General features: G+C 46.9%; 1 protein-coding gene across 2 annotated transcripts in view; it reads left to right on the top strand.

Annotated features, from left to right (window-relative positions):
- LOC143785020 (integrin alpha-X-like) overlaps positions 1-6,915 on the top strand; it is an 80,874-nt gene extending 73,959 nt beyond the window's left edge. The window contains exons 29-30 of one of the 2 annotated variants that reach the window (XM_077273665.1): positions 5,977-6,087; positions 6,288-6,915. In XM_077273665.1, the coding sequence (XP_077129780.1) occupies positions 5,977-6,087; positions 6,288-6,395 (219 nt within the window). In that variant the 3' untranslated portion in view covers positions 6,396-6,915. The remainder of the gene's footprint in view (positions 1-5,976; positions 6,088-6,287) is intronic. The other variant, XM_077273666.1, reaches the window with a different exon arrangement.
- The last annotated feature ends 8,320 nt before the right edge of the window (positions 6,916-15,235 follow it).

Below are 15,235 nucleotides of genomic sequence, written 5' to 3'. Positions count from 1 at the left end.
TTATCTAGATACACTATCTATTGTCTGGGCTACGTTCTCTGTTATCTGATCCTCTCTCCTTATTATCTGGGCTGCCCTGTCTGTTATCTCAGATACACCATCTATTATCTGGGCTACATTCTCTGTTATCTGGGCTACTCTGCCTAGAGATCTACGCTCTCTGTCATCTGGTCCTCTCTCTTCATTATCTGGGCTGCCCTGTCTATTTTCTCAGATACACCATCTATTATCTGGGCAACATTCTCTGTTATCTGAGCTACTCTGCCTACAGAGCTGTGCTCTCTGTTATCTGATCCTCGTTCCTCATTATCTGGGCTGCCCTGTCTGTTTTCTCAGATACACCATCTATTATCTGGGCAACATTCCCTGTTATCTGGGCTACTCTGCCTACAGAGCTGTGCTCTCTGTTATCTGATCCTCGTTCCTCATTATCTGGGCTGCCCTGTCTGTTTTCTCAGATACACCATCTATTATCTGGGCAACATTCTCTGTTATCTGGGCTACTCTGCCTACAGCGCTGTGCTCTCTGTTATCTGGTCCTCTCTCCTCATTATCTGGGCTGCCCTGTCTGTTATCTCAGATACACTATCTATTATCTGGGCTACATTCTCTGTCATCTGGGCTACTCTGCCCAGTGAGCTACGGTCTCTGTTATCTGGTCCTCTCTCTTCATTATCTGGGCTACTGTATCACCAATTACGACACTCCTGCATGGTTCCCCTTCCTCCTCCATGCAGGGAGGCTTGCATACTCACCTCCCCGGATGCGCGGCAACCTCCCCGTTTCCTAGCACATCTCCTATCTCCTGCTTTCTGTGCATACGGCATAGGCTTCCCAGTGGCACGCGCTCCCCTGTTCTTAAATGGCTGCTTGATCGGCTTCATACCAAGTCCCAGCAGCTGCGGTTGAGTCCACTCAGCCTACAACCTATGCTCCTGGAGTTAGTCTTCATTTATCAGCTCCACCACGATTCAGCAGAGACCCTAAGCAGTGCCATGGATTCCTAAACCAGTGCACCTTGCACTATGAACTATTGGACCATCAGTTACCTTCTGTCCGGGCTAGAATGAGATTCCTAATGTCCCACCTAACAGGAGAGTCCCTTGAGGGTAAGGGGACGCTGTGACATCGGATCTACAGGCCCTCCTGGTGGCCTTCCGAAAGGTCTTCAAAAAGCCTTGTAGTGTATCTTTTACTGCAGTGTTACCCCCTGCTACAGTCTTCAAAAGCCATCAACATGTCATATTTTCAGAATTTTCTTAGTATTGCCCAGGGGATGGAATTATTGCTTTTGCAAGTACTGCAATTATCACCTGGGCCATACTAAGGAAATCCTGAAAACATGACCTGAGACTGGAGTTGGGGAACACTGTTTTACTCCATCTTCCCTTCTCAGACTGCGACTAACTTGTCTGTAAGTTAGTATGCCATCCGGAATGGCACCCTGTCTTTCAAACTAGGCTGGAATGAGGAAGAGTTTGTAGCCGCTTTCTGGGATGAAATGTCCGGAAGGATCAAAGACGAATTGGCTGGTCGTGATATCACTGCTACTCTAGACGAAATGATTTCCCTGGCAATCCGAATCGACCGCAGGTTCCAGGAGTGGACCAGAGAGATGATTCATGAGATGAAAACATAGCATTTGGCTCCATCCTTTCAGAGACCGCTTGTTCCCCAGCCTCCTGAGACAGCCATCTACTCTGAATCCATGCAGGTCATTAGTGTTAAGCTTGCAGAGCAGCAATCAGAACTTTGTTGTGCCAGGGGAGTGTGCTACGGCTGTGATAGAACTGAACAGTTCATTCGCTGCTGTCCTGAGAGGTCTTAAAAACTTCAAAACTGAGGGCAAGAAGGTGAAGCTTCCCTAAGTGAGCGTAAAATTTCTTCACTGTTGACTATGAACATATTGTCACGGGAAGACTAGGTGGGCAAGAGCTAATAACCTGGGCCCCTGCAATTTCCCTCAGACTAGGGAAATCCTGACTGACCCTCTACCTAGAGTTTACACTGATGGTGTGCATGTCTAGGCCTCGACCCTCGCCCTGTCTCCTGTTTCAACCCTAGGCTGAAACCAACGCCCACCACCCAGTGAAAAGGATAATACACCAATACCCACAGTTAGCACAGACAAGGATAACGGAAAATATACACCACGCCGCAGTCACTCAGGAATACACTATAAATGCGCAGGGCAAAATAAATACAAATATAGGGAGGAGTAAATAAGACAAAGGGAAATACACCACCAGATACGATACTCCAACTCCTAGCTCACCACTCCAGACCGAGATAACAACGCACAAGACAGAAGCTATAATCGGCGACGCCCAAAGTTCAGAAGAACTAGTTAAAGGCAGTGGGCGTGACCCAGCCTCCAATCCGAGGATCAGGTAAATGAACCCTGGACCAGCTAGATAAAATCTAGCCGACGCCACTGAGCACATAGTGGACAAAAGCGGAATTACCGCTGTCTGTCGAACGCCCTGGTATGAACACCATCCGACATGACACATATCATGTGGAGGTACCCTGTTTGACGAAACAGCATACCTTGACTCTGGTTCAACAGGAAATTTCTTGCAGCAAGCCGTGGTGGATCGGTATCAGATTTTAGTCCGTTGATGCCAGTATCCGCTGAGGGATTCATTCGCCAAAGGAAAAGCCCTATCCCATGTCGTTCAAGTAATGACTAAGCAAGTAGAGCTCCAAATAGGGGCATTGCATAAGGAGAAGATTGTCTTCCATGTGCTGTCTTGTTTATTTCATTCACTTCTTCTTCTGTGGCTGAGAACTCATGAACCCCTTCTAGATTGGAGATCCGGTGAAGTGCTTCTTTGGGGACAGGTGTGTCACGAGAGGTGTCTGGCCCCGGAATGTCCAGTTTGGCCACCAATGTCGTCATCTTCTCCACTAGGTCAGCTAGTCACCAACTCGTTGTGTGCTGACGTCTCCGAAAGAAGGGAAGCGGAGACTATATCGCCACACAATATTGTTCCGGTGACCTGCTCCCAGGAACCTCCCTGCCTCCTGGACGTATCTTATTGGGCTCCAGTTTGAAGATGGATCCTGAGAAGGTATCTTTACAGTAGTTCTCAAGTGGCCAGATGACGAGGATGTCAAGGCGGAGGCATCTACCATGTCTGTATTATCTACCGACCAGGAGGAAGAACTCCAGTTTGTCTTTGATTCTTCCAAGGTGATAGCTGGTCTCACCAGGTATAGAGAGACTCAACAATTCAAGGATCCTATATCCATGCCCGCTGAGGTCTGCTCCGAGGATGTCTTTAGGGTGAGAAGCTCCTAGCCAAGAAGAAGGTGGGAGATGTAACCTGTTGTGAACTCTGTTTTCGGGCTCCCTCTTGTGGTCACAGGTGGTATTGTGTGAGTTTTGTTTTTGGGCTCCCCCTGGTGGCTTTGTTTGTTATCCTGCGGATCTGTGGCTGAATCAGCTGCCTCGTTATGCACTAGGGAGTTTCCTATTTAGCTCTGCTTCACCTCCACTTGTTGCCGGCTGTCGATGTATTCAGTGCTATTCTGATCTCCCCTGATTATCTTCGTTTTCAGTCTCTTCTGGAGAAGCTAAGTTTCTGTTTGATTATTTTTTGCTCATCAGTCTGCAATATGATTTCAGTGTATGATGAGTTTAGTCCAGCTTGCTAATATGTGAGTTCTTGCTGCTGGTAAGCTCTGGGGTACGGAGTTGCTTCCCCCGCACCGTTAGTTGGTGCGGGGGCTCGAGCAATCTCTGCGTGGATATTTTGCTTAGGGTTTTCTATTGACCGCACAGCTCCCTTCCTATTTTCTGCTATCTAGTGTTAGCGGGCCTCATTTGCTAAATCTATTTCATCTCTGCGTTTGTGCTTTCCCCTTAACTCACCGTTAATATTTGTGGGGGGCTTTTCTATATCTTTGGGGGTCATTTCTCTGAGGCAAGTAAGGACTTTACTTTCCCTCTAGGAATAGGTAGTTTCTCAGGCCGTGAAGAGACGTCTAGGATTTTCAGGTAACGTTCCACGGCTGCCTATAGTTGTTTGCGGATAGGTTCAGGTTTGCGGTCAATCCAGATACCACTTCCCCAGAGCTGGTCGTCGGTTTAGTTACTTAGCTAGTCAAACTTGCGATCCTTGCCACTAGGATCATAACAGTAACCTTTCTTCTATTGGACTGAAGAGATCATGGCCCCGAAGTGAAGTCGAAGGAATCCAAGGAAATGAATCAGGTTTCACTTCTTCTGCAGAGAGTCCTCACAGGCTTGACGAAGAGGGGGCGTAAGATGGGGGGGTACTGTGCCACCAATGCCAGCATCCCTGCATGTTTCCCCTTCCTCCTCCATGCAGGGACGCCAGCATACTACCCCGACCATGAAGTGACCTACCCGTCTCCTGGCACGCCTCCTGTTTCCGGCTTCTACTGTTTCACTTTTCATCATCAGGGCCACACTCTTCATTATCTGGGCTACGCTCCCTGTTATCTGGACTATTCTCTTTGTTATCTGGGCTACACTCTTGATCATCAGCGCTACACTCTTCATTATCTGGGCTACGCTCCCTGTTATCTGGACTATTCTCTCTGTTATCTGGGCTACACTCTTCATCATCAGCGCTATACTCTTCATTATCTGGGCTACGCTCCCTGTTATATGGGCTACGCTCTTCATTATCTGGGCTATGCTGCCTGTTTTCTGGGCTACACTATTCATTTCCTAGGCTACTCTCTTTGTTATGTGGGCTATGCTTTCTGTTAGCAGGAAACTTAAACCAGATATCCAGGTATCTTGGCTACACTCCCCGCTATTTTGCCTACGCGCTCTGTTATCAGGGCTACACTATTCATTATCAGGGCTACGCTCCATGTTATCTGGGCTACTCTCCTTGTCATCAGGGCTTTGCTCCTTGTCATCAGGGCTATGCTCCTCGCCATCAGGGCTACGTTCCTCATCATCTGGGCTACACTCATTGTCATCTGGGCTATGCTACTCGTCATCTGGGCTACGCTCCCTGTTATCTGGGCTACGCTCTTATCTGGGCTATGCTGCCTGTTTTCTGGGCTACACTATTCTTTTTCTGGGATACTCTCTTTGTTATATGGGCTATGCTTTCTGTTACCTGGATATCTGGTTTAAGTTTCCTGCTATCTTGGCTACACTCCCCGCTATTTTGCCTACGCGCTCTGTTATCAGGGCTACACTATTCATTATCAGGGCTACGCTCCCTGTTATCTGGGCTACTCTCCCTGTCATCAAGGCTTCACTCTTCGTCATCAGGGCTTCGCTCCTTGTCATCAGGGCTTCGCTCCTTGTCATCAGGGCTTCGCTCCTTGTCATCAGGGCTACGTTCCTCATCATCTGGGCTACGCTCCGTGTCATCTGGGCTATACTACTTGTCATCTGGACTACGCTCCTCGTAATCTGGGCTGCGCTCCTTGAAATCTTGCTTACGCTCCTCGTCATCTTGCCTACGCTCCTCGTCATCAGGGCTTCGCTCCTTGTCATCAGGGCTACGTTCCTCATCATCAGGGCTACACTCCGTGTCATCTGGGCTATGCTACTCGTCATCTGGGCTACGCTCCTCGAAATCTTGCTTACGCTCCTCGTCATCTTGCCTACACTTCGTGTCATCTGGGCTATGCTACTTGTCATCTGGACTACGCTCCTCGTAATCTGGGCTACGCTCCTCGAAATCTTGCTTACACTCCTCGTCATCTTGCCTACGCTCCTCGTCATCTTGCCTACGCTCCTCGTCATCTTGCCTACGCTCCTCGTCATCTTGCCTATGCTCCTCGTCATCTTGCCTACGCTCCTCGTCATCTTGCCTACGCTCCCTGTTATCTAGGCTATGCTCCCATTTTTTGGATATACTCCCCATCATCTTTAGAACGCATCCTGTTGTCTCAAGGTCACTTCGGCAGTAGTATGTAACGTTCAGGAAGCTTCTTCCTCTGCTCTGTCTTCATTGTCCGCTTGGTTTTCTCCTGCAGGCCCAGTCAGTGCTGGAGGTGATCGTTCAGTACAATTACCTCCCTATAATAATTGGCAGCAGCATCGGGGGATTAGTCCTCCTGGCCCTGATTACTGCTGGTCTCTACAAGGTATGTCTTGGTCATGATTCTTCTCCGTGGACTTTGTTATAATGAGGAAGACTCCAGCTGATCATAGTCTCAGATGTTACATATCTTCCATTGTCCATGTATTTTGGCCAGTGGTGCAGTCTGCGCTATTTATTGCTGGCGTCTCTTCTCGCCTTTGGTGCTGTCCTATTACATTATATCACTGTTATTTCCCTTTGTAGCTCGGCTTCTTTAAGCGTCAATACAAGCAGATGCTGGAGGACACGGATGGTGAAACCGCAGGAGAGGCTGCAACCACGGATCCCCCAACCAACCATGGTCCAGAATGAGGAGGATGTATTCTAGAATATGAGGCTGACTGTTCTGTATAAGGACCCTCTCCAGATTCCTCCATCACATTATCTACTCAGTGTATACGAATTGCTCCCTCATTCTCACGGCATGGCGGCCATAGGTGCCTCCATCAATCACTTACTCATGAAACCCTACCCATAACAAAAAATACATAAAAACATGGCTGCGACCAGAGTAAAACTGGGCGAGGAAGCACACAACGTAAAGTGCCACCGGAACAGCAGAGAACCCCATGATCAATCTGCTCCAATCATTGTGAACTTGTGTGAAGTTTGAGAAATGGGAAATCACCGGTAATATATGGAAACCCCCAACCAGAGTGTCAGGATATTGTCCCCCCCCCATGGTGTATCATGTACGTGACCCCCTACAGTAATATATGAAGAGCTCTATTCAGAATGTCTGTATAATGTCCTCTGCCCCGCTCGCATGGTGTATAATGAATGTGTCAATGCCTACAGTTATATATTAAGACCTGTACATAAAGTGTGCCAGAATAATGAATTCAGCCTCTATAGGTCATCACATGATGAGATGACTGTATATTATATACAGTATATATCCTGTGTTATGCCCCACCACATCTACAGATACAGCCAGTCTATATAGAATAATACCTGGATGTCCCCAAGAAATATAGGGCACCTTGCATACTAGATTGGAGTCAATTGACCATTCTGATTGCCCCCTGATTTTCCCACTACAGATAATGTCAGGAGAGGTAAGGATCGGCAGATGGGAATCTAGGTTTTCCTACAGCGGGAAAAAAATTCAGTCTGGCGCCCCCTCCAATACACAGCTTTAGCATGTTGAGTAGTCATCATGTGAATGCTCACTTATGGTTTGTATTCCTACAGTCACTTATACCCTTAAGACAGATATACCCTTAACACGTCAGACGTGCCATGACACTTTATTAATATAGCCATGTATCACATTATCTGACAAGTTACAGATTGTTGCATGTGTACAGGATAAGGACCAATAACAGTACATGATTACATCACCAGAGCCATCATCAGTACATGAATACATCACTAGTACCATCGTCAGTACATGAATACTCGACTAGAACCATCATCAGTGTATGAACATATCACCTGAACCATCATCAGTACATGAATACATCACTAGTACCATCGTCAGTACATGAATACTCGACTAGAACCATCATCAGTGTATGAACATTTCACCTGAACCATCATCAGTGAAGACATCCTGGAGTGGTGAGAATGCTGATGGTCTGTACTGTATTTACACAATGCATCTCCAGCCTCATGGACACCATACACACCAAACACACATACACTGTACTGACACCAATTCAAATATTATACAGCTCTGGCAAAAATGAAGAGACCACTGCCCAGTTGTATAAAAATCAGCTTCTCTCCATGTCTGATAGCCATTCCATTCCAGTGTCAGGTGAATTCCAACCAGAGTACACCTCATTCTACTTAATGTGCTTCTGATTAGTGATCACCTGAACCAAATCATATTATTTAATGAAGGAAAGTATAAAAACCCTGCTGTGGTGTTCACAATCTTCCTGCAATAGGACAAGCTGGATGGCAAAACAAGCGCTAGGAATATCCCAAAAGTAATAGGAATGAAAAAATAACTTTTAACCATGCCAAAAGAGTTGAAAAGAAAAGTCTTGAGTGAGGGAAAGAAGGGCTCAGTTCTGGCTTTACTAGCAGAGGGACACAGTGAGCATTATGTTGTCTCCATCCTTAAAATGTATAAGTCGGCAGTCCATTACAACAAGGTCAAGCAGCAGACATTAAGGACAACAAAGCTACAGACCGGCAGAGGGCAAAAACGACTCTCCACTGACAGGGATGACAGTCATCTTATTCGAATGTCACTCAGCAACCGCAGGATGAGATCAAATGACCTACAAAAGGAATGGCAAATGGCAGCTGGGGTAAAGTGCACGGGAAGAACAGTTCGTAACAGGCTCCTAGAGGCAGGACTCAAGTCATGTAAAGCTAGAAATAGCCTTTCATCAATGAGAAGCAAAGGAGAGCCAGGCTGAAGTTTGCCAAAGACCATAAGGATTGGAGCATAGAGGACTGGAGTAAGCTTATCTTCTCTGATTAGTCTAATTTTCATCTTTGCCCAACACCATGTCCTCTAATGGTTAGACGGAGACCTGGAGAGGCGTACAAGCCACACTGTCTTGCACCCACTGTGAAATTTGGTGGAGGATTGGTGATGATCTGAGGATGCTTCAGCAAGGCTGGAATTGGTAGATTAATCTTTGCGAAGGACGTATGAATGAAGCTGCATACAAGGTTATCCTGGAAAAATAGTGTATTCCTTCTGCTCAGGCAATGTTCCTCAACTCTGAGGACTGTTTTTTCCAGCAGGAGAGTGCACCATGCCACACACCTAGTTCAATCAAGGTGTGGATGAAGGAGCACCACATCAAATCCCTGTTATGGCCGCCCAATCTCTAGACCTGAACCCCATTGAAAACCTCTGGAATGTAATCAGGACGAAGATGGATAGTCACAAGCCATCAAATAAAGAAGAACTGCATAAATGTTTGTACCAGGAGTGGCATAAGGTCACCCAGGAGCAGTGTGAGACATTGGTGGAAAGCTGCCAAGATGCAGGAAAGCTGGGATTAACAATCATGGTTATTCCACACAATATTGATTTCTGAACTCTTTCGGAGGTAAAACATTAGTATTGTTGTTTCTAAATGATTATGAACTTGTTTTTTTTTGCATTATTTGAGGTCTGCAAGCAATGTGTTTTTTTGTAAGTTCGGCCATTTGTCCCTTTCAGAAAATAAATACAAAATGTATTGCTTGGAACTTCGGAGACATGTCAGTAGTTTATAGAATAAAAGAACAATTTACATTTTACTCAAAATTATACCTATAAGGCTGGGGTCACACTAGCGTATGGCACGTGATGCGAGATCATGGGATGCGATATGCTAATGACCCTCGGCTCCTGCGCTGCTGCGAGCGGGAGCCGACTGTCATGTGTCTGTGGTCTGAGCCTCTCGCACAGAGCACATCGGCTGCGGAGGAGGCAGAGAAACTAATTTCTCCATCTCCTCCATTGCCGGCGTCAGCGTACATCGCACAGCACTTGTATAATATCCGAGTGATGTGCGCTGTGTCCCATAGACTCGGCGAGACTCGGACGATACGTACGTACAATGGCAGCATGCTGCGATTTCACTCGCACGTATAATACGGCGGAGAAAAAAACAGTGATGTGAGCTGCCCCATAGATTAACATTGGTCCGAGTGCTGTGAGATGTTTTATCGCATAGCACTTGTCCGTATTCCTCGCTAGTGTGACCCCGGCCTAAAGAGACAAATCAGACAAACTGAAAATTTTGCAGTGGTCTCTTAATTTTTGCCAGAGCTGTATATACAGTGCCCAGCATAAATGAGTACCCCCAACATATTTGTCAATAATGCCATACTACAAAATACTCCCACAAATGTGACCATTGATTGCAAAAGAAGATTTGTTATTTTACACTGAGAAAGAAGTTCATTAAAGACCATGTTGCAAAAACGAGTAAGTACACAGCAATGAAAGTCTTATGATCATAGCTAAAGTTTAGACTTCCAAATTCTAATGAACAAGAACTCCCCGGAAGATCAGTCAAATTCTGTGTGTCCAGCAAACGGGCGACTACAAAAGAGCGCCACTTAGCAAAGAACACCCCTGCCCATTTCACGCTGTCGGCAATGGCACCACATGGAAGAGAAATGTTACAAGACCTGAGAAAGAAAATCATGTCTGTGCATAGGAAAGGTGAAGGCTACACAAAGATCAGCAAAGCTTTACTTATCAATCAGGTACTGGAGCAAAAGTGATAGAAAAATCCAACAAGGATGGAACTGCAGCATGCAGGGGACCATGGAAGTGACAACTGAAACAGGAGCGTCTTCTGCTGAGAAGGGGGAAGAAAAGCAATGTGTACGATCATAGCAGTTATGTAAGGAAGTGGAAAGTCAAACCGGAGACACCCAGTCCGGCACTGTAGAGGGAAAGCAGCATGGGGGTCCACAGAGGAAGCTGCTCCTAAAGCCCAGGCTCCATAAAGCTGCTTACAATGTGCCCAGGCTCTAGATCATGACCTGACAAGTCGCAGCAACGGCGGGTGGGAGAATTTTCTGTAATGGACATAAATTACTTTTTAAATAATTATTGGAGATTGCACAGACATGAAAAGATCTGGCTGATTACTTCCTAAAGTCTAGTACACATGGAGCACTATTGAAGGCCATGGACGGTAGGTCCTCATCTACCTGGTTGACAAGGAAGGATGCGGTGTGGTGAGTCACTGGTGTAATGGCGGAGGAGAAGGCGTTTAACCCGTTCCCAGGACCTTGTGTGAAACCACAGGATGCGCGGGCAACGCACGGTTCTCACCACGAGGTTTACTTTTCTTGCAATAAATTCTCATTCAAAAACAAAAGCTATATATCTACGACGTGTGCCCGGAGGTGACTACGGGGGGCAAAATGAACACCCCAAATTTGCATGTGGATAAAATGCTGATGATACCAAACCTGGGCTGTGGAGGAGAGATGGTCATGTCCTGAGCCCAGAGAGATGCCCTCATCCATGGCGTGCAGAAGTGAAGCCTCGAGCCGATAACATTTTATATCCAGGTGCTCAGCTGAACATTAAAACTAACCAAAAAAGCTAATACCATAAAAAATCAAAGTTTATTATTCAAGATATTTCCAAAAATCAAACATTAACATTACAGGCTTTAAAAACATCAACAACACCCAACAACTAGAATGAAGCGTGGGTCTATGCAACCTAGCCAGACGTTTGTATAAAGAAGGGTGGGGGCATATACAGATACTTTCACCCTATTTATCCCTTCTTACACCCTACCTATCGGCGGAGGTTGGCATCCCCGCTCCTCGGCGGCTGGCCCTGCCAGCCCTAGGAGTCCCTTACTAAACAGTCTTGTCTTAAATTCTATGACTATAACCCTAGACACCTGGTATATACACACCAGCACAAAAACACACAGTGGTTATAGACCAAGACCCTTAGCAAGTAGATAAACGTAACCAACACAAGTCAATACTAGGTATCAATCACCGATAATTTAATAAACTTTTATGGTCTGACAATCCTATCAGGCTGCCCTACTCTTATAGTTACTTCACCCTATTTGGTCCCTAAAGAACGTCCCTGCCTACCAGCGGAGGTTGGCACCCTCTTGGATGCAACGTGGCGCCCCATCGGCTCGTTGTCTATATCGCCGCAGCGTCGCTGAGTGTGACGGTACCTTTAGTCTGCTCCTGATTCTGTGAGTCCCTCCTTCTGCACCTTTATCTGCTCCTGAATCAGTAAGTCCCTCTTTCTGTGCATTGTACTGAGCCTTTATCTGCTCCTCAATCTGTGGGTCCCTTCTTCTGCGCCTTGTACTGCACCTTTATCTGCTCTTCAATCTGTTCTGCCCCTCACAATACTGCGCCTTAGTCTGCTCCTGATTCTGTGAGTCCCTCCTTCTGCACATTTATCTGCTCCTGATTCTGTGAGTCCCTCATTCTGCCCCTCACAATACTGCACCTTAGTCTGCTCCTGAATCCGTAAGTCCCTCATTCTGCGCCTTGTAGTGCACCTTTATCTGCTCCTCAATCTGTGGGTCCCTCCTTCTGCGCCTGGTACTGCACCTTTATCTGCTCCTTATTCTGTGAGTCCCTCATTCTGCCCCTCTCAATACTGCACCTTTGTCTGCTCCTGATTCTGTGAGTCCCTCCTTCTGTGCAGTGTCCATTCTTCTTTACTGTAACAGCAGTGAAAGATTCTCCTCCGCCAATCACCTGAAGGTCAAACACTTTTTACTTTTTTTCTTCTCTGACTGCTGCTTTTTCATTGGATTACCTCCTTACCCCACAGATGACCCTGATAGACACCGGATGGACCGACATCTATGTGACATGGTGGCCCCCATACGCTGCCACGTAATTGTGAATTTGCAGCATCACTGGACCCCACAGCCTATACCTCCAGAGTCTGCTGACACTGAGGCGGGAGGCAGGGACACTCAGATCACTGTCTCCATAAATACTCTCAGTTCTGCAGAAATTTCACACATTTCACTAATGAAGCTTCACAGCAGCAAGAAGTAGCTAAGAGAAGAGAGTGCACCCAGCTGTGAGACCTCAGGCACCCTGTGCACCCAGGCATGGAGAGCCCCCTGCTCCACACACTGCTGCTGTGCCAGGGTAAGTGACCACTGCCTATAATCTGCTGTGTTCTGTCTGTATTATATGTAATCAGCTCTGGAAGGGGCAGGGAGCGATGTGCTCAGGATACTCCATAGAGTGTGATGGCCGCCTGTAACATCCACTGAAGGTTCTACAGTAATGATGAAGGTAACTCCATCCTCTTACCTGCCAGGTAGAGCTGCACATCTGGCCATCCTGCATACACCCTCCCAGTAACCAATCTCCCGCCTCATTACCACCTCTCACCTCATCTCTAATACGTCTCCAATACTGCACCTGTACTTCAGCATGTTCTCCCTGGACCTGATCATCCCTGGGAACAAAGTGTACTTCTCCTGTCTCCAAGACATCTCCAATACTGCACCTGTACTTCAGCATGTTCTCCCTGGACCTGATCATCCCTAGGAACAAAGTGTACTTCTCCTGTCTCCAAGACTTCTATTCTCCACCTGTACTTCAGCATGTTCTACCCGGACCTGATCATCCCCAGGAACACAGCGTACTCATCTTGTCTCCAAGACTTCTCCTATTCTCCACCTGTACTTCAGCATGTTCTACCCGGACCTGATCATCCCCAGGAACAAAGTGTACTTCTCCTGTCTCCAAGACTTCTCCAATACTGCACCTGTACTTCAGCATGTTCTACCTGGTCCTGGTCATCCCCAGGAACACAGCGTACTCCTCTTGTCTCCAAGACTTCTCCTATTCTCCACCTGTACTTCAGCATGTTCTACCTGGACCTGATCATCACCAGGAACACAGCGTACTCCTCGTCTCCAAGACTTCTCCTATTCTCCACCTGTACTTCAGTATATTCTCCCTGGACCTGATCATCCCTAGGAACAAAGTGTACTCATCTTGTCTCCAAGACTTCTCCTATTCTCCACCTGTACTTCAGTATGTTCTCCCTGGACCTGATCATCCCCAGGAACACAGCGTACTCATCTTGTCTCCAAGACTTCTCCTATTCTCCACCTGTACTTCAGTATGTTCTCCCTGGACCTGATCATCCCCAGGAACACAGCGTACTCATCTTGTCTCCAAGACTTCTCCTATTCTCCACCTGTACTTCAGTATATTCTCCCTGGACCTGATCATCCCTAGGAACAAAGTGTACTCATCTTGTCTCCAAGACTTCTCCTATTCTCCACCTGTACTTCAGTATGTTCTCCCTGGACCTGATCATCCCCAGGAACACAACGTACTCATCTTGTCTCCAAGACTTCTCCTATTCTCCACCTGTACTTCAGTATGTTCTCCCTGGACCTGATCATCCCCAGGAACACAGCGTACTCATCTTGTCTCCAAGACTTCTCCTATTCTCCACCTGTACTGCAGTATATTCTCCCTGGACCTGATCATCCCCAGGAACACAGCGTACTCATCTTGTCTCCAAGACTTCTCCTATTCTCCACCTGTACTTCAGTATGTTCTCCCTGGACCTGATCATCCCCAGGAACACAGCGTACTCATCTTGTCTCCAAGACTTCTCCTATTCTCCACCTGTACTTCAGTATGTTCTCCCTGGACCTGATCATCCCCAGGAACACAGCGTACTCATCTTGTCTCCAAGACTTCTCCTATTCTCCACCTGTACTTCAGTATGTTCTCCCTGGACCTGATTATCCCTAGGAATAAAGTGCACTTCTCCTGTCTCCAAGACTTCTCCAATTCTCCAACTGTACTGCAGCATGTTCTATCTGGACCTGATCATCACCAGGAACATAGTAAACTCCTCCTGTCTCCAAGACTTCTCCCATTCTCCCAGAGATGACAAATGATGACCTGCCCCTCGCTTATATCAAGCACTGGATAATCTATCTTGAAAGACAAGTAATAGTATAGAATTCCCCCCCGCGATCATCACATGCCTATGGTCAGGATATTCGTATTTGGACATATCTTCTCTTGTCCTCTGGATTCTCAGATTGGTCAGGTCTAGTGATAAGCGAGTGAGCTCGTTACTCGAGTTTTCCGAGCATGCTCGGGTGGTCTCCGAATATCTTGGACTTGCTCGTAAATTATGTCTGAGTCCCCACAGCTGCGTGATTTGCCAGACAGCCTGAATACATGCAGGGATTGCCCGTTTGTTAGGAAATCCCCACAAGTATTCAGGCTGTCTAGCAGCTGCAAATCCTGCAGCTGCGGGGACTCAGACATAATATACAAGCACGCCCAGAATACTCAGAGGTCACCTGAGCATGCTCGGAAAACTCGAGTAACAAGCACGCTCACTCGTCACTAGTCAGGACTTTTCTGTTGTGACTATTATTGGGACATAATTTTCAATCTCTACACTTGTCAACAGAATCTCTAATGTCATCAGATGGTGTAGCCCCTGGGTTGTCTCTGTGGCCCTGTGCCCTCTCGGCCACTAATTTGGGGTCTGCTGACTTTGCTGTTCCCCTCCCATATGTATGTGAACCCCTCTAATGTTCTCCAGTGTCAGAAGTTGCACAAGAACGGCAGCATCGTTTTCAGAGAAGCAGGAAGAGTTGTCAGGGGCCCACAGCTGAGCACTACATCTACAACCATAAGGGCTGATATACGAATTCCCTCCCACACCATATAACATTATA

Source organism: Ranitomeya variabilis, chromosome 7 (assembly GCF_051348905.1).
Source record: "Ranitomeya variabilis isolate aRanVar5 chromosome 7, aRanVar5.hap1, whole genome shotgun sequence".
NCBI classification, from domain to species: Eukaryota; Metazoa; Chordata; class Amphibia; order Anura; family Dendrobatidae; genus Ranitomeya; species Ranitomeya variabilis.
The sequence above is the reverse complement of the archived record's forward strand: the minus strand, read 5'-3'. Positions and strand labels throughout refer to the sequence as shown.